At 51.2% G+C, this 21,711-nt stretch overlaps 11 protein-coding genes across 11 annotated transcripts; 4 read left to right on the top strand and 7 right to left on the bottom strand.

Annotated features, from left to right (window-relative positions):
• Positions 1 to 307: 307 nt before the first annotated feature.
• Positions 308 to 2,119, bottom strand: N7468_004503 (uncharacterized protein; the record flags this gene model as incomplete). The annotated part of the gene is made up of 1 exon (XM_058473800.1): positions 308 to 2,119. One exon carries the CDS (start codon positions 2,117 to 2,119, stop codon positions 308 to 310), a length of 1,812 nt encoding a protein of 603 aa, XP_058332803.1.
• A 375-nt stretch (positions 2,120 to 2,494) lies between these two features.
• On the bottom strand, positions 2,495 to 2,779 carry N7468_004502 (uncharacterized protein; the record flags this gene model as incomplete). Its single annotated transcript, XM_058473799.1, has 1 exon — positions 2,495 to 2,779. One exon carries the CDS (start codon positions 2,777 to 2,779, stop codon positions 2,495 to 2,497), a length of 285 nt encoding a protein of 94 aa, XP_058332802.1.
• A 534-nt stretch (positions 2,780 to 3,313) lies between these two features.
• On the bottom strand, positions 3,314 to 4,762 carry N7468_004501 (uncharacterized protein; the record flags this gene model as incomplete). Its single annotated transcript, XM_058473798.1, has 1 exon — positions 3,314 to 4,762. The coding sequence occupies one exon, from the start codon at positions 4,760 to 4,762 to the stop codon at positions 3,314 to 3,316; it is 1,449 nt and encodes a 482-aa protein (XP_058332801.1).
• Positions 4,763 to 5,537: 775 nt separating this feature from the next.
• On the bottom strand, positions 5,538 to 6,797 carry N7468_004500 (uncharacterized protein; the record flags this gene model as incomplete). Its single annotated transcript, XM_058473797.1, has 3 exons — positions 5,538 to 5,778; positions 5,841 to 6,647; positions 6,706 to 6,797. The coding sequence occupies 3 exons, from the start codon at positions 6,795 to 6,797 to the stop codon at positions 5,538 to 5,540; spliced, it is 1,140 nt and encodes a 379-aa protein (XP_058332800.1).
• An 811-nt stretch (positions 6,798 to 7,608) lies between these two features.
• Positions 7,609 to 8,512, top strand: N7468_004499 (uncharacterized protein; the record flags this gene model as incomplete). The annotated part of the gene is made up of 2 exons (XM_058473796.1): positions 7,609 to 7,788; positions 7,862 to 8,512. 2 exons carry the CDS (start codon positions 7,609 to 7,611, stop codon positions 8,510 to 8,512), a joined length of 831 nt encoding a protein of 276 aa, XP_058332799.1.
• Positions 8,513 to 9,291: 779 nt separating this feature from the next.
• Positions 9,292 to 10,517, bottom strand: N7468_004498 (SEC14 family lipid-binding protein; the record flags this gene model as incomplete). Its single annotated transcript, XM_058473795.1, has 3 exons — positions 9,292 to 9,921; positions 9,993 to 10,116; positions 10,279 to 10,517. The coding sequence occupies 3 exons, from the start codon at positions 10,515 to 10,517 to the stop codon at positions 9,292 to 9,294; spliced, it is 993 nt and encodes a 330-aa protein (XP_058332798.1).
• A 1,155-nt stretch (positions 10,518 to 11,672) lies between these two features.
• N7468_004497 (Ras GTPase activating protein IRA2) lies at positions 11,673 to 14,144 on the bottom strand (the record flags this gene model as incomplete). Its single annotated transcript, XM_058473794.1, has 4 exons — positions 11,673 to 12,483; positions 12,558 to 13,684; positions 13,741 to 13,874; positions 13,931 to 14,144. 4 exons carry the CDS (start codon positions 14,142 to 14,144, stop codon positions 11,673 to 11,675), a joined length of 2,286 nt encoding a protein of 761 aa, XP_058332797.1.
• A 4,265-nt stretch (positions 14,145 to 18,409) lies between these two features.
• On the top strand, positions 18,410 to 19,350 carry N7468_004496 (uncharacterized protein; the record flags this gene model as incomplete). The annotated part of the gene is made up of 3 exons (XM_058473793.1): positions 18,410 to 18,695; positions 18,782 to 19,057; positions 19,109 to 19,350. 3 exons carry the CDS (start codon positions 18,410 to 18,412, stop codon positions 19,348 to 19,350), a joined length of 804 nt encoding a protein of 267 aa, XP_058332796.1.
• A 530-nt stretch (positions 19,351 to 19,880) lies between these two features.
• Positions 19,881 to 20,240, top strand: N7468_004495 (uncharacterized protein; the record flags this gene model as incomplete). The annotated part of the gene is made up of 1 exon (XM_058473792.1): positions 19,881 to 20,240. The coding sequence occupies one exon, from the start codon at positions 19,881 to 19,883 to the stop codon at positions 20,238 to 20,240; it is 360 nt and encodes a 119-aa protein (XP_058332795.1).
• Positions 20,241 to 20,404: 164 nt separating this feature from the next.
• Positions 20,405 to 20,587, top strand: N7468_004494 (uncharacterized protein; the record flags this gene model as incomplete). Its single annotated transcript, XM_058473791.1, has 1 exon — positions 20,405 to 20,587. One exon carries the CDS (start codon positions 20,405 to 20,407, stop codon positions 20,585 to 20,587), a length of 183 nt encoding a protein of 60 aa, XP_058332794.1.
• Positions 20,588 to 20,865: 278 nt separating this feature from the next.
• On the bottom strand, positions 20,866 to 21,520 carry N7468_004493 (peptide alpha-N-acetyltransferase MAK3; the record flags this gene model as incomplete). Its single annotated transcript, XM_058473790.1, has 2 exons — positions 20,866 to 21,111; positions 21,170 to 21,520. The coding sequence occupies 2 exons, from the start codon at positions 21,518 to 21,520 to the stop codon at positions 20,866 to 20,868; spliced, it is 597 nt and encodes a 198-aa protein (XP_058332793.1).
• Between the last annotated feature and the right edge of the window lie 191 nt (positions 21,521 to 21,711).

The following is a 21,711-nucleotide window of genomic DNA, read 5'->3' as shown; positions in this document are numbered from 1 at the left end:
ATTCTCGCGCGTCGCCTAGTATTCCGATTGCTGTGCGAAATATAACATGTGGATGTTGACTCAGAAGTACTGACTTAGAAGCCCGACTCGGAGGATTCGTGATTATGCAATAGTTAGGTATCCTCATCTATGTTTCTATGTTTGAGTAGTGTACAGGTATATACAAGCCAAAGGCAAACCATGCAATAGTATACAAAGCAAGTCTTCCCGATTGGCGGAGTACTTGATGCGGCACGCTGTTATTCGTGAGAGCAGCGCAGAAAACGGAGAAGAGACATAGAGATGGCTGGGTCCGCGGGAGAAGGGACTAGTACAACACATGTGCCACAGGCACATTGATGGCGTTCTGTAAGGCCCATTCCAGAGATTTAGGCTTGGTCCCCCATTCACGGTCGAGGGCAGTTGCAGCTTCCAACATAATAGGTAGGGAATACAGAGGAACGGAGTTTTGCCCAGCCTGGATGTCGTGATTGAGCAGCGCCCACGCCAAACGAACAGAGAAGGGGTCCTGGCTATCTCGATCGGTGTACATGTGTTCATCGGTGAAGTAGCGGAGGGGGTTCTCGTGGAACTCGGGAGGAAGATCCTCTTTGATAGATTCTTCGAGTTCGAAAGTAGGGTTAACACCCAAGATCACTTTGCTCACAAGAAATGGGAAAATCCTGCCCCATTTGCCCGGAGGAGCTGCCTCTGTCAAAGGAACAGGGTGAGTGAGATCGTTGCGGACGGCATGCTTCATCGCCACGGTTAAACAGTCCGTCAAGCAAGCATACTGCCAAAGGACACGGCATGCGTTCAGTTTTCTGGTTTTGTAAAAAATGAAGAAGACCCTTTCGAAGAGTCTTGGGGTCATCTTGAACGTGGGACTCCCCATGCAACGCAAGGTGAAATGGGCTGTAGCGAATGAATTGTTGTGACACATGCCGAGAACCGAATGGAGAATTGAATCGTTGATGATGAACTTCCGGTCAAGGCAATACTCGAGGAGTTGTCCGGCAGCTCGGTGATCCCTCAAGTCAGAGGTTGCTTGGAACATCTGACCGAGTAACGGCGGCGTAAACCAGTTCGCACCAAAGGTTTTCGCGATCAAAGAGATAAAGGTGATGATGTCGCCACCACCCTCGAGATGAAGAAACAAAGAATCATGGATTGTCATCTGTAAAGCTCCTCGAACGATGTTTGGATCCTTCAGATGGCCCCTTTCGGCCATCTCTTTGATCAATCTAGCTTTGACGTTAGGATTCACCAACGCGGTGAGTAACGCCATCCAAGTCTTTCCGGTGGGCCGGATCCGAGACTGAAACATGGCACGGAGAAGGCGCTCAAATCCTCGGAGATCGCGACGTTTGGCTGCGGCCTCGAGAAGAATATTGAACGTATGTGTGGTGACCACATGCTCGGCTTTCGAAAACACCATGCGCGCTTGTTTCAATTGGTCAACTTGGACTAAATACTCCAAAGCCTGATTCAAGGCTGCTGAAGAGAGGTACTTGGCGTTAGCCTCCCGTTGAAATTCGGCTACAAGACGCGATGCGATAGCGTGTCGGCCAATGACAGATGACGCCTGCTTGTAGGGTTGTGTCGATTCGTTACCACTTTGTCCCGTGGGAGAATAGTCGTTGGTCAGTCTACCAATATAAGTCGCAAAATCCGCCACAGATTTGATCGGTGGACGCCTATGAGAGGAAGATGAAAGATCATCACCCAGCGAACTGTCATCCCAAATTTTGCGAATCACAGGGGAGCCATCTGGCTCGGCCCTGGAAGCATGCAGGGCAGCTCTTGAGGCGACAAGCGGGATTATAGACTCATCCGACGGAGTGCCGATAATCAAGGAGTCATGGGCGCGTATGAATTGAGCTGCAACAAGCGCCGTGGCACGTTCCGTGCCCGAGAGAATCACTCTGCGGTAAAAGCCATCGCCTTCTTTAGCACTCAGAACGTGAACTCGACATCCGTGTCGGATACTCTCGAACCAGATGTTTTCGAGCACACCTTTGCGTAATGTTCCTGCAAATCGTACAACTACCTCCTCCAAAACTTTGATCTCTCTCACTTTCGCAGGCACCGGGGACTTTCGCGGAGGAGTGTCCTCAAGCCGCCCTAACAGTCTCTGCATCGCAGTCCAACCAAAATTGGGACCCGGGATTCTTCGCTTCTTCCAGAAGTCTGCAATGTGAAACTCGGATCGTAGTTTCTTTTGTGAGCTGTGACCGTACTCTGCCAAGATAGCTTTTCTTGACCCTGGGTTGCTTGGGGCGCGTCTGCTGGGATTTAATTGTGCCCGGAGTCGGTGTCGCCTAGATTTTTCCCATTCGGTGAGTTTCCTCCGTGATTTACCCAGAGTGCCCGATGCTGCATCTTCGACATGGGCAAGAAAGCCTTTCGAGTATTGATGTTCCTCCTTAGAGCCCGAGAAATCAAGCTCATGACTGACATGGTCCTCCGTTTCATCCCTGGAGGCACTCCCAGCGGCATCCAGCCCATTTTTCCTTCAGACGAATGGCCTGCGCAAGTCGTAGGACTGGTCGAGATCCATCGGCGGGTGAATCGCGCCAATTGCCCCCCTAAAGTGTGCAGGTTGGCAAGAGTAGCTGGATGATCGAGATCTACGATGCGTTATTGAAGCGGTAGACGCCACAGATGCGATCGGTCGTCGTTGCTGCAGGGCGGAAGCAGCCCATCGGGGGTAGAGGAAGAGGAGAGGTTCATCAGCGCCAGCCACGGTGTCCAAAATGGCAGGCAGACGCCTCCCCAGACACTGGCCCCGCACTAGCATAGGGAGGTATGCGCCCGGTAAACAGGAGACACACGACGATGCAAAAGTGCTGTCGAGGTGTTTGCCGCGTGAAGCTTTTGGTTCTTTTTGACGCCGAAAATATTGCTACGCGGCGCCGCGGAAGTCGAAGGCGGTGAATGCGCTTGTACGTGCCACGGCTTTGAGATCGCACCAGCACTTTTGCAGGGAGATTATCACGAGCGCAGTTTTTAGTGAATTACATACACAAGTCTGATTTACTTACGAAATCGCGCAGGGGGCGTGTTTTTCCCCGCTGCATTCTCAATTTGATATTCTATGGTAGGTTTGGGCCAATGTTATGTAGCCTGTGACTGAGGAACGCCACACAACGATGAAAAGAGGTAACACATTAGGGGTTGACCGTTCGAGACAACAGAAGAAGAAAAAAGCTAATTCGCTCAATGTTATCGGCTAAAGAACGACTGACTATATACACCATATTGACGTCGCAAATGAAACACCGGATATGCATCCATCGCTCCTAGTACGAGGCATGGGTTTCGATTATCAGGATTAATATATGTGGTCTTCGCGACCTACTTCCGCAGCCTTGGAAATTCCCTTGATCCCTTTTTCTTTGAGCACGAGCAAAGGCTCGTCCGCGACCAACGATCTCCTGGATAAGAGTGTGTCATGTTTCGAAATCGGTGTCAGGTCCAGTAGCTCAGCTGCTGCGCCACCGTAGATATCCGTAGACCCATCTGGCCCCGTTATGTGGCGTTGCACAGTCTGTGCCACGCGAATGAGGTTATCTTTTCTGCGTTGTAGCTTCCCGGCATCCTTGTCGTCCTGGTCTTCAGTATCTTGGGAAATATTTTGGGCGGTACTGGTAAGATAGTCCAAAAATTGCCAGCGGGATGCCTGGAACAAGAACATGGACAGGATCTCTGGGACCTTATCATTCAAATAGTAGATCTCCTCGCCACCATCTTTGATAAACCTCTTCAACGCATCAAGCCTCTCTCGGTCGATTGAGCTGGACTTCAAGGCATTCATCAGGGACGGAACATCCCCGATCTCCTCAAACTGCGGTTCTTCTTCGACCTTGGTGCCAACACGACTCAAAAAGCCAGATTCGACCCTCGAAGCCCCGGCAATGCTCTGTTCGCGGCTCTTCGCTTTAGAAGAGTGAATAGTAAAGTAATCTTCATTCAGCATGTGGCCCTTCTCGAATTCGGTGCGTTCTCGATGTCGTTTCTCCGGGATCTTAGATCGTAATCGGACCCAGCGCCTCCGCCTCACGAATGAGTGAAACCACGGATGGGTCCCGTGCCATTGAGAAGATTTGAAAGAAACAGAGTATTGCCACCCTTGCTCGTCGACATCACCCGACATATCGACGTACCAGGTGCGCCAGGCCCACTCCCAGCTGGGATCAGGAACTTGAGCATTGGTGATATTAACAGGACTATCGCGACGGTCCTGTGTCATCCAAGCACTAGGATCGAAATTGAGCAGTGATCTGTGGGAATACCAAGGTACACCGAAGAGGAACCAACCACGCTGGTTCTCGTACAGAATATCGAGTTCAGTCCTCGGCTTGGCACTCGACTCAGGGTCGGAGACGGGCAAGCCGGCAGTTGACGAACGGATGGTAGTATTTCCAGTAAGGCTGGGTACGCCAGAGGCCGCGTGATCGGTGGTGTCAACGCGAGTCGTCTCGGTGCTGGTGTCATTTGACGCGTCCTGAGTGTCGGTGCTTTCAGCAGAGATTGAGCCGCCCGGCGCCCGGGATGATTCTTGGGATAAGGACGCTTCGGGGTTAGGTCCAGCACCTAGTCGGTCGGGCTGCCATTTTGCGTATTTGCGTTTTGTGATCTGTTTTGCTACGGAGACTCGACTGAGGTTTCTGGTCAAGCTGCCTTGGCGGGAATGTGAGGCTCGTCGGGGCGATTCCCCGCTTGCGGCTTGTTGCGAGGGGGCTGTGTTGTCCACCAAGGAGATATTGAATGCACCCTCCATGGTTGGAGAGCACGAAAGAAGGATCAAGAAGGAATTGAGGCCGCTTGATAATCGACTCGGTCAATATGTCCGGAGGCCAGACGCTTGCAAGACCAGGTTCAACGTCACAATGTCGCAGTCATCGTCTCCGATCGCGGTCCCGACTGGCGGCTGTTGCTCGAAGAAGGAATCGACAACACAGAGCTATGCCGTAGAGGACAAAAGAATGTGATTAGGACAGTCGAACCCAATATGGGTCGTAAAAGAAGGTGACGAACGGTAGCGACGAGAAAAAACGAAGGGACTGATGAGCCGGAGCGAAAAAGTTCCATGACATCGTTGGCGCAAGTTGCGGGACGATATTGCAGGTTTGCGCCCACGCTAGTCCTTTTCGGGAAAAAGCTAATCCCGGTGTATATTCCTACGGACAAGACTCTTACAAACAATTCAATTGATATTTCGGCCGCGAATATGCAGTCACAATGACAATGGGCTGACATCAAGTGGACAGAAGATTCAATCGAAGAAGGGACAATAAGGGAAAGCACAGAGATCAGGGTAAGCTCAGAAATTAACCTAGGCACAAAAAACTAGGGGAAGCAGCAGAGTCAAGGGAATCAGAAACTCATAGAGGCAGCCAAAACAAGGAAAACACGGAAGTAAGCAAAGCATAAAGACCAAAACCAGCAAGGAAGTCAAAGAGGCCAACAGGACTTTAGAAGCGCTGACTGTCCGGGGGGACTGAAGATGGCCTTTTGGTTTTCTCAAAAGCCAATTGATTTGCATCTTGGACTTGTCAACGAGAACACAATTCGCCATTTTCCAGCCTGTCGAGAGCAAAATTTATGAACATTTCATCATCGTCGAATGTCCAAAAGAAGCCAGGGTAGGTGTTACCGAGAAAAGTGATAAGATTCAACAAGCTTCCATGGAATTGTGCCAGGGTAACCGGCTGGCCTGGAGGATCAGAATCAACATTCCACAGTCGCCACTCAAAGAAATCCAAGACCACTTCGCAATCAGGACAATCTGCCAGGCTGTTTCCCGTGTCAATTTACCCCCTCCGGACTCACTCCTATAGATTCTCAGCACGACTTACTTTCGCTTGAGCTCTAATAAAAGAAACCGACGCAGCTCTTGCGGCAATGAGTATTGGGATCGTGGGTTCCAAGAGGCTTCAGGAATTCGCAGCATTTGGTAGTCAGAGTTTCCAGGAGAAGACCTTATGGGGCCAAGAAGCCTGGTCATTAGCTTGGGGGGGGATCGACGGGTTTGGGACGCGGAGCGTAAACGGAGCCAGTATCGTGGAACATACGTGGAAGATGGTGCGGTGAAGCCAGACTGGCTGGCAACTGGCCCGGGTTGCTGACTGTCAACACCGACATTATATTCTTCCTGTTGTACAGTACTTTGCAGCTGGGTTGGCGGATGCTGTCGAAAAGGAAATGTCGCCTGGGAAGCCTGGGGAGCCTGGGGACTACCAGTTAAGTCCTGTGGAAGTGGAAGTGGTGGAAACTGACCATTTTGCGCCAGCAAAATGGTATCATGGGTTGGGGAGAAATCCGGGTCATCTGAAACAGGAGAGTTGGAAATGGACCCTCCATCTAGAGAAGGACTATTGGTGAACCTAGTTGTGAGTATGTACAACGGCTCGGCATTTATGGCAGCAAGATCATTGGCGCTTGTATTAGCCCGGATCTGGATTGTTGCAAGGTGTGACGGGTCCTGCAGGAGTCGAAGGAGAGTGGAGACCTTGGATACGATTCCATCTTGAGTGACAGACTGTGCTTGAAGGCGGACGGTAAGCTCAGACAGTGGATCTAATGGCAGGCATGGCTCGAGATTTGTCTCCACGTTGAAGAGATGGTCGGCCTGTGGATACATGTATCCATTCAAAAGCAATGTCCTGGAGAGATACATGTTCAGCTTAGTATATTTCGCGTCAGTAAGAGGGGGGTTCGTACATCTTGACAGTCAAAACATTTGATCCATCGTCCACAAGGCAAAGCAGATCCAAGACGCGATTGCATGTGCCTTCCGAAGTGTAGGTCGACATGATGACTTCGAAATCCCCTGTTGGGCCCGTAAGGGCTTCCAGGAGATAAGAAACCAAAGATCGATCAGTTCTCGAGAAAAGTGGTGAAGACACGTGAAAACTCGAAAAATAACACGACTGGAAGATGAGAAAGGGCGAAGGTAAGAAAGATTGGAGGTTTGAAAACACAGAAAGTGAGAGATGAGGATAAGCAGCAACACGTTCGAGGAAAGCGAAACTCAATAGTTGACCACTCAGTTATTCGTCCTATATCCACATTCCCCCTACCATACTCACAGAACTGTAACGCCATTGATGCTAGGGTGGCCGTATGGCCCAAGGAAATATAAGTAGATAGACCGAGATGATAGCAAGCAGCATTTGCTTCTTAACTCATCCTGTTGCCTTGGTTGAGGCTTGACACAAATCCAGATGATCCGAGCCAAGCATATATTAGCTATAAGGATACTTTGGCTTCTGGCCTCTAATGATTCCTCGATCATGAAGCTCAATCAGTCTATGTGCCCCCGTCTCTCCTTGTGATAGTCTGGCGGATGCCACTGACCTAATACCCTCCACCAAGCCATACTGATTTCTGCAAATAGCATGACAGCTTAAAACAAGCCACAGCTACTAGTAAATTCAACCATCTCGACGCAGAATTCTTCTACAATTGGCTCAAAAAACAAGCTCAAGATAAGCAAACGATCGAACTATAACCGTTGCAAGCGGCCAATTGGAAAACCCCCACAGAACCGCAGGCGGTGAACACGCCCAACTGCGGTCCCACTTCCACCCACGCGCTCTCCACCAACAATCAACAACCTCTAAAATGCCCACGCCAGATTACCCTCGAAAGATCGAGCTCCAATCGCCCGCAGACTTTACATACCTCTTTGCCAATGTAACTAATCTCGCCCGCGAAAAGCTCGACCTGCACCTGCCCCTTTCCGCCACCAACAATGAGACGCCGGATCCTATGCGCGAACGCGTAAGGGAGCTGGTTGACGAGGTATGTTTTACCTAGGAGTCCGTGGAACGGTAAACCCGGCTAGACTTATTTCTCTGACTTTCCGAGCTTATAGTACATAGCACGCACCTTCACCACGGCGTCCGCATCGATCAGTATCAACGGGCTCGATTCTTCATCCCCGCAGTTCCCATTCCCGGAGGCCTTTACCGCGCCAGAGACGGTGGAATATGAAGCCTATGATGCGGAGCTCGCCTCGCGTGTGACGGCGCTATACGCTCAGCTGGAATCGCTCACTACGACCGTTGCACAATTGAGACGGGATGCGCCGCGGCGTGCAGCTCGGGACTATGGGGCTGAGCTGGCGAGGGTAATCCAAGAAGAAGATGAGGCGGGCCTGGATGATGGACTTGATAAGGAGAGTACACAAGAACATGAAGATGGGGGCCGAATGGATGAGACGGCGGATGGGGAAGAAACGAGTCGGAATGAGGAGAATAATACCGAGGCACAACCGCGACGGACGAAAGCTCGGCGTGGGCCGGATCCTGCGTGGACATTGGAGGTTCCCCTTGGGACAGATGCGGAGGCGGAGCGGTGGCGGAGCGGAGAAATGGCGGAAGTCTATGAGAAGACGTTGCGGACACTTCAGCGGTTACAAGGCGACGCGGACATGGAGGATAGTGCCGAGGGCAATGCATTGGCTACGACAGTGGGCAAGGCCGAAAGGGCGGGTAGAGCAGCGGATGTGGTGGAGCAAATGTGAGAGAAGGTTTACGACTATTCTCTTTTTTTTTATTTCTTTTCTATTCTTTCCTAGGGGGGATTTGAATTTCTACGGGGCGTTTCGGTGTCCAGGTCTAACTGGTTATCATGATACCATGTCTTGTTTTGTTATACTAGTTCTCCACGAATGTCATATGGCACCCTACGAAAGGATCTTTGCGTAGGTCAAGAGCGAGAAATATATTCCCAAGCTTGATAGCCATATTTCGTTATGTGCTCTGCCATGTTCACTCCACATCGTAGAACCAAGAGGGAAAAAAAACAAAGCCCAGCATTCCACTCCTCAACTCGCTTTTAAAGCCTCACCCCCAGATTCTCCGTTCTTCTCTAATAAGCAGGCCAAAAAAAAGTATGTCTGAACAGTACACTCACGATATCTAGATCAAAAGCAAGGGAAAGGACAAAGAGTCCACCAACATGAGGCTAGTGGATAAAGAGGGTTGGCGATGAGATGGCGAAGTCTCCCTGAAGAGAGAAAGAAAAGGGGAGAATCAAGGGGAAAAGAAAAAAGAAAAAAAACCTGGGTCTGCCAGCAAACATGGACGAAGAGAGACGCCTCCGTCGACCGATGATATTTAACGACCGATAGATTTGGTATTGATAGAGGTCAACCAGCAACCCTGGATCAACCATCGAGGGGTCTTTTCCTTTTCTAGATTTTCTCACAGGAAGGTGCCAAGGCCACAGAAAGAGCGGTGACCAGCTCCCAGCGAAAGCATTGTAACGAGCGGGAGAGGGGAGCCCCGAGTATATACTTGCTTAAGCGCTAGCCTGGGCGCCTTCCTGACCCTCGGCAGCCTTCTTCTCGTATCCGGGATCCTCGTTCTCAACAACAGCCGCGTCGCCCTTAGGTTCCGCCCACGCAGGGGTGCGCGACCACTCGGGGTCTTGCCAGGGGCCATCATCGGAGAACTCACAGCCACCCTCACACTTGCACTTTCCACCGAATTCGACCGGCAGGTTCTCGGCAGGGACCTGGGCGAGCAGCTCCTTCTGGTAGCCGCTGCCCAGGACGTGGATCTTGGCAACGGTGACGGGGTCGAGGAAGCCCTTGACGACGCTGAAGACGCTGCTGAAGCCCCAGGGGGCATTGATGAGGTATAGCTTGCCCAGACGCTCGGGATAGTAGTTCTGGGAGATCTTGGAAGCTTGTTGAACGTATCCATAGACGGAGGGAATGCTGGTGATGCCGACACCCTTCAGATCCATGATCGTGCAGCAGGTCTCGAGGAGCTTGCCGGACTTGCGAGAGCAGGCGGGCAGACGAGGATCGACGAGTTTCTCGTACTCGGTGACAAGGTTAGCCAGCATGCGTTCGGCAGTGGTGATCTTGTACATCGCATTGAGGTCGATCTTTCCGAGCTTCTCGATGTAGACAGGACGGCCGTCCTAAATGAGTGGGTGGTTAGTCTGCTTTAAAGATTCCTTCTAGAACGACCGGACTAGCAGAGAGCATCTACCTTATCGATTTTATGGTAGTATTGAGGGTAATACTCGAAAACCTTTGCCTTCTCCTCGTAGTTGAAGGTGCGGGGCAGGTCATCTGTACCAAACTCCTTGCGCCACTTTTCACAGTCCACGAACCTGCGAAGATAAGATTAGCAAAGTCTATTAAAAGGTTCAAGACAAGATGAATTGAGCTTGTAGAAGCTCTGTTGCTCTTTCTCAGAAAGGCCCCGCAAATGTAGCAGGGGAGGGGGAGGGGGGCGAAATAAGAATAAAAAAAATTATGGCTATAGCACGTACATGGTCTTGGCAGCCTCGACATCGAACTTGCGGGCTCTCAGGAATCGCAGCATAGACAATGTATCCAATCGCTCGGTGTAGCCCATTTGCTCCAGGAGAGTCCGAAGCTGGTGGACCTTAGCATTTTGCTCTGGGGTGGTGTGGCCGGGGTGACCACTCTGCGGCTCGGGGGCAGTGGTGGGGAAGTCGTAATGATCGTACTTAGGGTCGAACGGAGGTTTCAGCTCTGTAGCCGCCATGATGAAGGTCTAGAAGTGGGAAAGAGATCAAGGATTGAGGAGTGGAGAGGGAAGGGGAGTTGTGAGAGGAAAGGCGGAAGTCCGCGTGGAGTGGCCACTTCCAGGCTAAGAACCGCCCGGATGATCGGCGGAGTCTTGCGGTAAACAACAGGGTTTGGTTTAGTGACAGAATCACGGGGACAGTCGATCTGAACGAAGAATTTGAGAACCAGGAACAATTCTACGACTTTCCCATTGGCAGGGTGTCTGCTGAAGAAAGGGGCTCTGATCCGATGTTCCCTTCCGACGAAAGTACAAATCTGCGATTAGATGATTGATATTACGGACTAGAGGAAGATCGAACAGATAAAAACGATAATCCTGTGCGATGAAACCAAGTCAACAGTCCTACGAACATATTATGACGACGGTTGCAGCATCTCCAGCACTGCCCGCAAACGGCACAAATCAGCAGTCGAACGCGATCCGAAGCCTGGAGGGGCGCAGCGAGGGGCGTGGGCCGGTTCGCCACGCTAATTCGAGGTTACGTATGCTGTCGAATGATAATCGAAATCGTCTTTCTAAAACCCTGTACACTAAATCCAACAAAAAACGATACGGGTATTCAATCCAGGTGCAAAAACGAAAAAAGAAAGAAAACCACACAAAGCATTTATTATACACAGCGCAAGGGGGGCCCAAAACGGACCAAGCGGTGCAACATCAAGATAGGATTACAGGACTGAGTCCAATCCAAACCTCCAGAACTCGCAAAAAAGAACCATGAAAACGATGCGCTGGGTATAAAATTGGCAACAAAAAACAAAATCACTTGCGAAACAAAGGGGAAAATAAAACGCTGACGCTTTATCTCAGGTCCCGCCAGCGGGATCGCTTCATCGTCTTCTTCAGGTATGTTCGTGTATGGGCGGCATTCACAAGGATTGTCTTCCAGAATAGAGATCAAGTCCGAGTCATGAGAGAGCATTTCATGTCCTCCATCAACAATCGCTGATAGAAATATTGGAATCGGGGGTGTAATGATTCGAACCAGCAAATCATGTAGATTAGGTGCCGCAGTGGGCAGCTAGCCAGACTCCAGGCCAACGGAAACCCCCAGTGGCTTCTTCTGGAGATTGGCTTCGTAGATCGTAATAAAGACTAGGGGTGAGGCGTTTACCATCCCTTTTTGCGAGCAAATCGCTTGTTCAGAAGAGCAAGCACTTTGGTGACATTGAATTGCACGTATTCCAGGTCCAGATCTTCTTGGTTGTCCTTTTGCATCTCAAGAAGATCATCAAGTTTGAGGTCAAGCTCGAGCAGCCCACGAGCGCGGCCCTTGTAGTGGAGACTAATAACAAAAGTACCAGGGAGTGGACTCTTGAACATGAAGTAGATGTTCGCACGACGGTTCTCGGGAACATTGCTGCGTCGAATCACACCCTCCTTCTCCAGTTGCTGGTGGGTGAACTTGTACGGGCCAAGCTCCTGCTTCTTCTCATTCGATTTACCGCCCGCCCGAGTTTTGCCTTCGGACTGACTACGCACGTTGTGGAGATAGGACTTGTAAGTCTCCAGTTGACCCACCAGGTACGCGTTGTGGTCACGGATGGTGGAGAAAACCTCCTCCAGTTGCTTGGTCTCAACCAGCACCTTTTCTTTCAGCGAACCAAGATGAACAAGCTCCTGCTCAACTTCGTCGCGGAGCAGACTAAACTCATCGGAGCGGTCGATCACACCCATGTCCTGTAGTTGGCTCAGGAGCTCCATGGTGCGAATACCCTTGCGGACCATAACGGCATCGTTCTTCAAGGTTGCAGCAGCTTCGGCAATGCGGTCTAGCCGCAAGGGTCGGCGAGCGACGGAGGAGTTCTGAGGCAGAGATCGCAGGATCTGGACGAAGGTTGACTTCGCCTCCATGAAAAAGACTTCTTCTTGGGTGATATCCAGAGCCGCCGTCATGTCGTCTAAAGCGGTTTCCCACCGACTGAAAAGGGGCACGGTGATAGTTCGGTTCTCCTTCCGGGAACCTGGGCAGGGGCTGTTCCCAGCTCCTGCAACAAAAGCGCAAGGTGGGAGTTGGCGTCCTGAGTCAGAGCGGTGGCATGCTTCTCCAAAAGCGAGTGCGTGGAGTACATTTCGTTGAGGGTGATCTGCAACTCCAAATCACGCTTGGACAGAGCGACGTAGTTGTCCATTTCAAGACTCTCATAAAAGTCCTGGACTTCGCAGAGGTCCAGTAGGAACTTGTTGACTCGCTCCTTGTTTGACTCAATGAATGGCTGCAAGCTGGCCATGTAAGGCTCCTTGGCATACGAGGGCTTGTTAGCCAAATTCTGGATCATCTTCGCAATCAGGGTCAGAGTTCGACGAGGCTTGTCGCCGGGAACCGCATCAATCAACATATAGGAACGAGGCGTAACCACGGCAGGGTTGATGAAGCGCAAGAAGAAGAAACCACCGATCAGAGTACAGATCGTCTGGTCTTGCGCATCGGGGTACTTGCGACGAGACAGGGATCGAATCTGCTTGCAGATCCACCGAATACCGTAGGGCGCCTCATTCACCGAATCGATGATCGTGTTCAAGAAACCGTTCGCAATGTCTGTCAACATCTTCAAACGAGGGGCAATAATCGCCTGCACCTGCTGGTTTGCCTCCGCATCCTCAGCAGTGACAGATCGGGCAAGGTGGTCGGGCAGAGTGCCAGTCTCCTCTTCGATCTGTTTTACCATGGTCTCATACACCTTGAGGGGGTTGATTTCCAAGTCGACATCGTCCAATTCGATAAGGGAGTTGATTCGCTCGGCGAGCACCTGCTTAAGATAGCTCTGGCCGGGGCCGCGGCGTGTGTAGGTAGTCATCATTCGGGACACGGGGGTGTTTTGGCGCAGGAGGGAGGAGTATTCGGGGGTGTTGTCGAATTGATAGGTGAGGACGGACTGAAACATGGTGAGCAGCAGATGCTCCTCACGGCTCTCATACTGGTTACCGTAAATGGTAAACATCACAGTCTGCAGAAGGGCGTCGATCTCGGCCATGGAAACGAGACGGCAAAGGTGGGCGATGTGACGAGGTTCGGATTGGAGCAAGAAAAGGAGGTTCCCGTATTTCTGAGTTCGGTCATCGTTCGGGAAGAAGCCCTCGGCAGGGTCAACATCATCAAGGTGGCTTGCGACTTCGTTTTGCTAGATGGTCATGTGAGCCTGAGGAGATCTAGGGTTCCGTGACTATCAGAACTTACCTCCTCCAAAGCCATCCGGTTCTGGATCAGCAATGCGATTCGCGAGTCCAAGTACCGTACATCTTTTTCGAGGACGAAGTTCTTCTTGGACTGGGTGGAGATCTTCGACTTGAGTTCACGCAGGTATTTCTGGGCTATGAGAGGATCAGTACGGGGTATCAGGCAGTCAGTCAGGAATTCGTGTGCGTACCGCGAGCCAGGTCATCCGAAATTTCCAAGTCTCTGTCCTTCGCGGACATAGACAGGTACAACGCAGTCACTGACATGCGCTTGGACTGGCGGAGCGACCGCGTATCGTGCGACGACATGGTGTTCTGTCGTGTGACGGGCTGAAAGGACGAGGATGAGGACGAGGATGCCCGTGAGATTCTTGATGCGGGTTGTAGCATGGTCGCAACGGACATTGTGTGATGAAGGGTGGTCGCGGGTTGGAAGACTAGTGGGTTCGACACCACCGACAACCGTGATACGAAGGTCGCGCGAGACACTGGCGAGCGGATAGTGTTAACTGTTGTCTCCAATAGAAGTCATGAGCACGATCATCAGGTACATGTCTAGAATGTGACGATCAGGCGTTCTGAGTAGTTCGCATACCTCGCAGGAGCTGAACCCTCTGGACAGGGGAGGATAAGGGCGGAAAATATGGTCGAGTCCCAACTTTGCAAGGGGAAGTTCGAGCAAGTAAGATTAGGCGAGGAATTGGGAAGCCCTGTCACAGTAGGAACAGGAAGGCGAAAGAGGTAGAAAGAGGGGAGGAATTAGGAGGGGGTTAATTAGATTTCTTAGGGCGTGCGGGTCTGGGGGGGGAGAAATAGGACAGGAGGGGGACAAAGTAGTCTCCCAGGTGGGTTTTGCGGTGGAGTCGCCGTCCATCATGATTTCCTCGCATTTTTGGGTGAAAAAAAAAATAAAAAAAAATAAATGGTTTTGCTTTTTTTTCCCCAAAAGCCCAATGGTATTAGTGCTGATTCTTGCTGCCAATATTAGTGGCAGAAAAGCATGCAAGCAAAGGATCGAAGCCCAGACTTGCTACGATCTCTACGAGTTTAACCAGTACAAGTGGCAGCGGGGACTGCGGGCTACGGACTACAGGAGATGAAAGAGATCGCATAGCGTGTTGGGAGAGTTCCGACGATATTTGCAATAATTCCCAGATCTGTGAAAAGGCGAATCGATAGAAGATAAGCCAATTCGCCCTTTTCCATGCGTCTCCATGCAAGGGAGTATGACGAGTCGTTTCTATGCCTCAGCGTTGATAGAGATCCGACCCCTGGGCCAGGGTTATCTTTTTCGCCACTTCCCCTGAAACCATACTTGGTACAGCTTGCGCAACGCTTCTGCAGCCGTACTACGATCGGAACACCAGATCCAGCGTACTACTGTCAATCTGGAGGATGTGTGTCCCCGAAAAACTCTCGGGAGATTTGTTTCCCCCCCAATCCCGCTAGGATGATCGCCGATAGCCCCTGTTCCTACTTTGTGACTGCGTAATCTTCCCAGCCATGGAAGGCTCCACAGCGCCGGCAAACCGGAGCACCACCTATCAACGGCTTCTCTGTGCAAAGGATTCGGGCCCTCAGTGCGATTGTAATGCGCAGAATCTTTCTATAGATCGCAAAGGGGAGAACGAAAAGTGTCACACAGGCCATCATTGTACCTGCATCCGAGTCGAGAGGGGCCGCACTGACTCTCGAGTGGGGATTAGCAGGGTTGAACGGGCCTCCCGTTTGGGGTGCTTTGTCCACGAGACCTCCATGTGGATGTGGGCATTCCCGTTCGCGCAAGGTTTCAGGTTCAATTGAATAATCTACTTGGAATCGGAGTGAGGCCAGGCTCAAACATCCCCAGAACCTCCGGCAAAAACACCTTGTATGAGAAACCTGCCCAGGTGGAAAAAACAAAAGCAAAGCACATGAACAAGCCTTGCAGCCTTCAGAAAAAGAAATCCTGGCAATCGAGACGCAGGGTTGCTTATCGCTTCTGCCCACCTCTGACCTCATCGACTTTGCGGCCATTCCGGATTGAGTCAACTGCTCTTGTATTCCGGAGCTGTTGGCGCATTGGTATGTTTTGGTGTGTCTCAAGCGCCAGGCGGATCTTGCAGCCGTGCTGGCCCCAACGATGTGCCGGAGGCCGCGGATAACCCTGTAGCCTTCCTTCTGGACCGTCCGTATACTCGAGGGACATGGATAGTGAGCATCCTTGTCTTCCCTGTCAAGATCCCAGAAATCACCGCACCATGCATAGCGTCACTTGATTCCAATAAATGGCTCATCCGGGTTCCGGGACCGTTTAGTGTCCCAAGCTCAATCTAGCTAACCCCAATCTGCTTGTGTCTCGTATGCGGGGGTGCACTGGACAGCGTCCGATGCTCTTTGCTCTTTGCTCTTTATTTTTTTTATTTTTACTTTTTTTTTATTCTGCTTTCCCCATCTCCCTGGTCCTCTACATAGTACATTCCTGGTCCATGCTTTCGCTCAGGGGTAAATGGGCACCCGAGTGGAGCCTGGGTGGGACTCGGGAGGACTCGACGGCTGATTCCTCCGCAGCATGAACTCAAATAACAACGGACGCATGGAGGCTGTAGCCCGACCATCTTTTTAGTTGCCCCTGATCAACCGTTCAGACGCTCTCCGTGGCTGAGACAAGCACGCAGGGTCTCGTGTTGACAGGAATGTCAACGTGAGACCGAGCCGCACTGTATGCAGGAGAGAAAAACAAGGATTGAAACATCCAATCTGTACTTCACGAAGAGCCACCACTTCGGGCATAACGCCATCAGTTCGTGATGACGCATTTTTTGGGGGAGAGGCCCGGCAGTATTCACGAGCCGGTTCTTCCTCAAGCCAGGCTAGAATGGAAGATACTAGTACCGCGGCATCTGGATACGGAGTACAGATAGAACCTGGAAAGATAAGTCCTCCCGATACAAATACACTGAGCATCCTGTGGATCAACCACACGGACCACATGCATCCCATCCATCGATACACGTCAAAGTCCTGCCGCAGATCCGTGGCATCTCAGCCCCTCTCCCGATTTGGAATTCCCGACCCATGCTCGACTCTACACTGCGTACATTTATCGCGCCAAAAAGACTCGAGCTAGCTATGCATGCATAACTCCGCTACATTGCGAGCATACCGGCCGTTCTAGGCTGAGACCCAGCGGGCCGGTCCCTTTAGAACTCGCAAATGCTGCTGCGATCTACAAATACCTTGATGGGAAAAAGGGGCTTGGCGCTAGGATTCTTCCCGAAGCGAACTGATGGCGCGCCGGCAAACTCTACGATGATATTGGAACTGGCAGTTTGGGCGTCATCGATGGGTCGCCTGACCGCAATGCCGCCTTGTTGTCTGTGCCTGTGATGCCATTCCTTGGAGATCGGCGTGGAAAGATAAGGCGTGATATAGGGCAGGGCATGACCGCATTCCACGTGACTCTGGCGCGATGGACAGCACGAAATAACGGGTGGACCCTAATACATATTGCGAGAGCTAGCATGCGAGGATGGAAACATAGTCTGCGTGGGTATCATAGCACGGATATCTGTTCCACTGGGACTGAGTACGTTTCAGGCGCTGACATGCTCGTGCGGGAACTGTTAGTATACGATCTGTAATAGTTCCACGAGGCATCTCACTGGGCATGCCCAGGTTCCGGCATTGTGACTGCGGTGACGGCATGGCCAAGCCCTGGAACGGCTGTTCGAGAATGCCAATGCACGAGAGGGTTTTTGGAAGGTCTTCGCCGATGTCATGAAAACCAAGTCACTTTTCAAGACAGCTACATACTCATCGATGCGTTCGATAAGTGTTTCTTATGTGATTCGAGATTACTTCTTGACCTTATCACGAAACCGTGCTCTGATAACGCCCAGCTCAAATCGGTATGGCAGGTAGGAACTGGCCCGCTCCATTCGAGTGGCCCCGAACTACGAAGTCATCAACTCCTATATATTTGAAGCTCAGCGAGCCAACGATTGTAGCAGCTTCCACAGAATGCACTGAGTACGAAGTTGCGCCTAGCAACCCTCGGAACTGCTCTTTCCCAGAAGAGATTAGCCCGGAGTTGGTCTATCATTCATCCTACTTCACGTTGCCACAAGTTGGTCCAAGAAGCTGCACTTCTAAGGAATTAGGAGCAATCTTCATCTTTAAGGACAAAACGAATTACTCAGTCCCCGCATGTTGCTTCTGTCCTTTTCTGGCCGTTCGGGGCCGGATGTTGCTGGGCGTAGCGTATTATTCAACGGACAAGAAGGCTAGCTCTATACAACTGGAAATTCCAAGCGGATCAAATCCATCTAGGACAAGATATCCATGAGCTACCATCGCCGGGGCCAATGGTCCGTGAACCAACTTTATAAGAATGCTTCATAGTATGATATAGAGCCCATCGCTTCGCTATGATCAGTACATGAGACCCTTACAACCGCTCCGCTCCCAATCTGGACGAAATTACCCAAACCGCTCTCGCTCTATCGACTTCCGCTCTCAAAACAGTGTGGTCTGGTAATAGAACGACAAATTTTGACAGGTCATTGTTTCGTTCGATGACATATTCGTATCTTGGGTTTACAATGCTTACACTCCCTTCTCACAGAACAGCTCTTACGGAACACCCGTGACCCAACAAAATGGTATACAGCGATTCCAGGCTTCAAAGCATGAAGATGCAGATCAGGAGGGTGTTCGCTGCTGCATTGGAGTTCAATGCCGGAAGAATATGCCCGGAGCAGCTGAAAGTCATTGCCCAGAAAGCAGAGTGGAAGTCGAGACGTCTTATGCAGCCCAGCTTCATTTCCGCCCAAGGCCTCAACAATAACAGCAGTCGCTCATTATTCACTCGCCACCCGGCAACTTTAGATGGCAGTATAGGGGAGAGTCTTCTGGCCGAAAAAGAACGGCCCTGGATGGTGAATCACAAAAGCCTTCGTCTTAGCTCTGATTTTGGTAAGTTTCGTTTCCAGCGCCATGATCCCACGAGTAATCGTCAGAGTCCATAGTGAGGATGCTGCTACGGCGTGATTCAAGTATAGATAAGAAGGAAGCTACCAGGAAGACTCGCTTGGATGACATTATCAGGCATGTCTTCGAGAAGCTCAAGCCAGAAGCAGCTGCGAGCTTGCGCCTGGAGACAGACGTCGAGTTCATACACGGAGGTGTTCAGTCCAAGCGGAAAGAGTACAGCATCTATGGCGTGCCATACTATACTCTATGGTATGGATCTGAACAAGACTTGGGTATCTATCTCATCATTGTACACACCAACAAGCCGGCCTTCTTCGAAAGTTCAGAGATCCACACTTACATGGGTAGGCGAGTTCACACCCTTACCGACAGGAGACATGTCTGACTACTCGTAGGAATGGTACATGCCGCACGGAGACGACGAGGAGAGTGGAACTGTCGCGTGTATGGCCTAGCGGCGAATTCCCAAGACTTTTGGTTCTACCATGTCGACAATGGTGGCGAGGTGAGGATTTCGTCCCACGTCAATCATACACGGAGCCGGTCTAACCCCTTCAGTGGTCGTACATCCACTTGGAAGCTCCCAAAGATTGTCCCTGGGGGATTGCAGCTGTGTGAGGCCCCATCAGACTACTAAGATGCGAGAGCACTTCGAGTCGATCGCAGGAATATTGACGTATATATTCCGGGAGGCGATAACACTTTCATACGAACAGCGAAACCCCCACATGACGCCTGACCCATTATTTCGTGTTCAAGCTCTGCCGGGGAAAAACAATAAGGAAGCATCGTATGAAAGTCTGAAGGCTCTGGATGCCGGGCTGGATACTTGGATCGACTAACGCGTGGCTCGAGTCCGCCATGTGGCTGTACAGACGTAGCTTCAATGGGTCACAGCGTTTATTTGCATCATGCAAACGTACTCGTATGTTATGCTTTGACGGGTCCGCTTTCGTTACATGGATAGAGGTGGATGCAGAAATTAATATATTTTAACAAGTTTGACGGGCGCCCTCTACGTCATCGGGTCGTCGCCCAGATTGTGATGGTTGTATAGATTAAAATATCCAACTGTCAGGTAATCCCATTCTGGCACCGCAAACCCTGGGGAAATTTCTCATCGCCAGATTGTATTTCTAATATTCACGCCATCACTCCTGATCGAAAATGTCACTGAATACAGTGACCAGCGGTGTCAGCGGCGTCGGAAGTCAACTCCCGAATCAAGTCGAATCCGTGACGGACAACGCGCAGAAGGTGACCGAAAAGCCTTTGCAGCAAGTACAAGATACCACGGGAGATGTGACAGACGACATCATGCCTGGCGAGTTCCCATCGGACGATCAACCCAGCAAGCAGAGCGAGCCCCAAGGCGAGATCTCAGTCGGCGCCATCTGGACAGCATTCAGCGGCTGGATCTGTGGACTGTTCCCCGGGCCATGGATAGCTTCGAATGGCTCGTTCAATGGCTGGTGGACCGATACCTTCCTCCGCCAAGACAAGCGGCCATCTACGAAAAAGCGTTGAATCGGCCGATTGCCTCTACTTTCCTTGTTTGCCAACTGATTTGCTGTGGTGTTCCGCTACTCGTCTTTCTGGTTGGGGTGTTTCTCTTTGCGGCGGTTGCACTCTTGCTATATGTGGTCTTGGCCCTGTTGATCCTTGGACCGGTCTTGCTTGTCGCTAGTATGATGGGCGTCTCCCTGTGGGGCTGGGGGTGGGTAGTCTATGGTTTGGTGAAGTGGATTGATCAGAAATTTTTGGGTGGCATGCTCAACAAATTCTGGTTTTCCAAGGTGCAGGCACAGAGTAAAGCAGAGGGAGACCAAGGCGAAGGCGAGCCAACAGATCGAGGGGAGAAGAAGGATAATTAGTATACTCCATGGAAGTACCCCATTGCAGCACATACGCAATGAGACTGAGTTCCGTTCTGTCAAAAACTACTGGTTCCAACCTGCTTAGATATAGACCCATTCGATGACCCTGATGGACCTGGCAGCTTCCTTTGATATACAGACATACCTCAGCAGTGGAAAAACAAGAGGTCTTTAGATAAATGCGTTCTGGTGAGTCCCAAGCGCCGTTTCGTAAAAATGTGCAGGTGTATCTATGTTTGGTCATTTCGCATCATCATGGCATGTCACGATATATATCACCCCCTCCCATTTCCTTCCACAGCTGCAGGAGCCACACTTGGTGCCTCGGCGATTGGCGGAGGAAGTGACCCTAGCTCGAAATCCGTTCGGTTGGAGCCAACCCCGTCCTTCAGGTAGAGTACCAGGCGATACGCAGAGTTGCCATTCAGATAGTACCGGTGAAGTCGCTTGCTGCGAAGGAATCCGAGACGCTCGTATAGTTTCATTGCGGCGGTGTTGGTAATTTCGGTCTCGAGGACGATCTAGTCGGACCCGCTGGTTAGCACAGTATCCGACTCACGGGGACCACCAGGAACATACCTCGTCGGCTTGTCTTTCAATCATTGCATCGATTGCCATGCGCACTAGCTTCGTTGCGATGCGCTGACCCCGGTATTCCGTGCGTACGGCCAGCATGGCGATATAGCCTCTCATGGGGCCACCGCGATGGGGCTCCAGCTTGGACACCACCACTCCAACCATCTCGTCCTTCTCGTTCATCGCGAGGAAACAGAGGTCACCCCACTGATATAGGAAGTAGCGGTAGACGTAGATGCTGTACGGTTCCGAGAGGTCCTTCGAAATCAATTGGCGCATCGCGGCAACATACTCGTTCTCGCGCGAACTATCGTACCGCACATAGCGGAGGGACTGAGAATCATCCTGGCTCATCCCGGCGAACTCATGGAAGGGCCCAATTCGATGGAGCTGCGGGTGTTGGTGGGGAAGGAGGCAAGTCAGAGCGGGATGGAGAACCTGAGGATTACCATGTGACGCCGATCCGCCCGCTGAAGTTCCTTGCTCTCGTTTCGAGTCTTTTGCGGCTTCACGGTCGATTTGTCGCCTCCCCCCTTTTTCTCCTT

The sequence above is a fragment of the Penicillium chermesinum genome (genome assembly GCF_028974085.1).
Source record: "Penicillium chermesinum strain IBT 19713 chromosome Unknown utg000003l:1.0-5111272.0:1.0-5115320.0, whole genome shotgun sequence".
Lineage (NCBI taxonomy): Eukaryota > Fungi > Ascomycota > Eurotiomycetes > Eurotiales > Aspergillaceae > Penicillium > Penicillium chermesinum.
The sequence above is the reverse complement of the archived record's forward strand: the minus strand, read 5'-3'. Positions and strand labels throughout refer to the sequence as shown.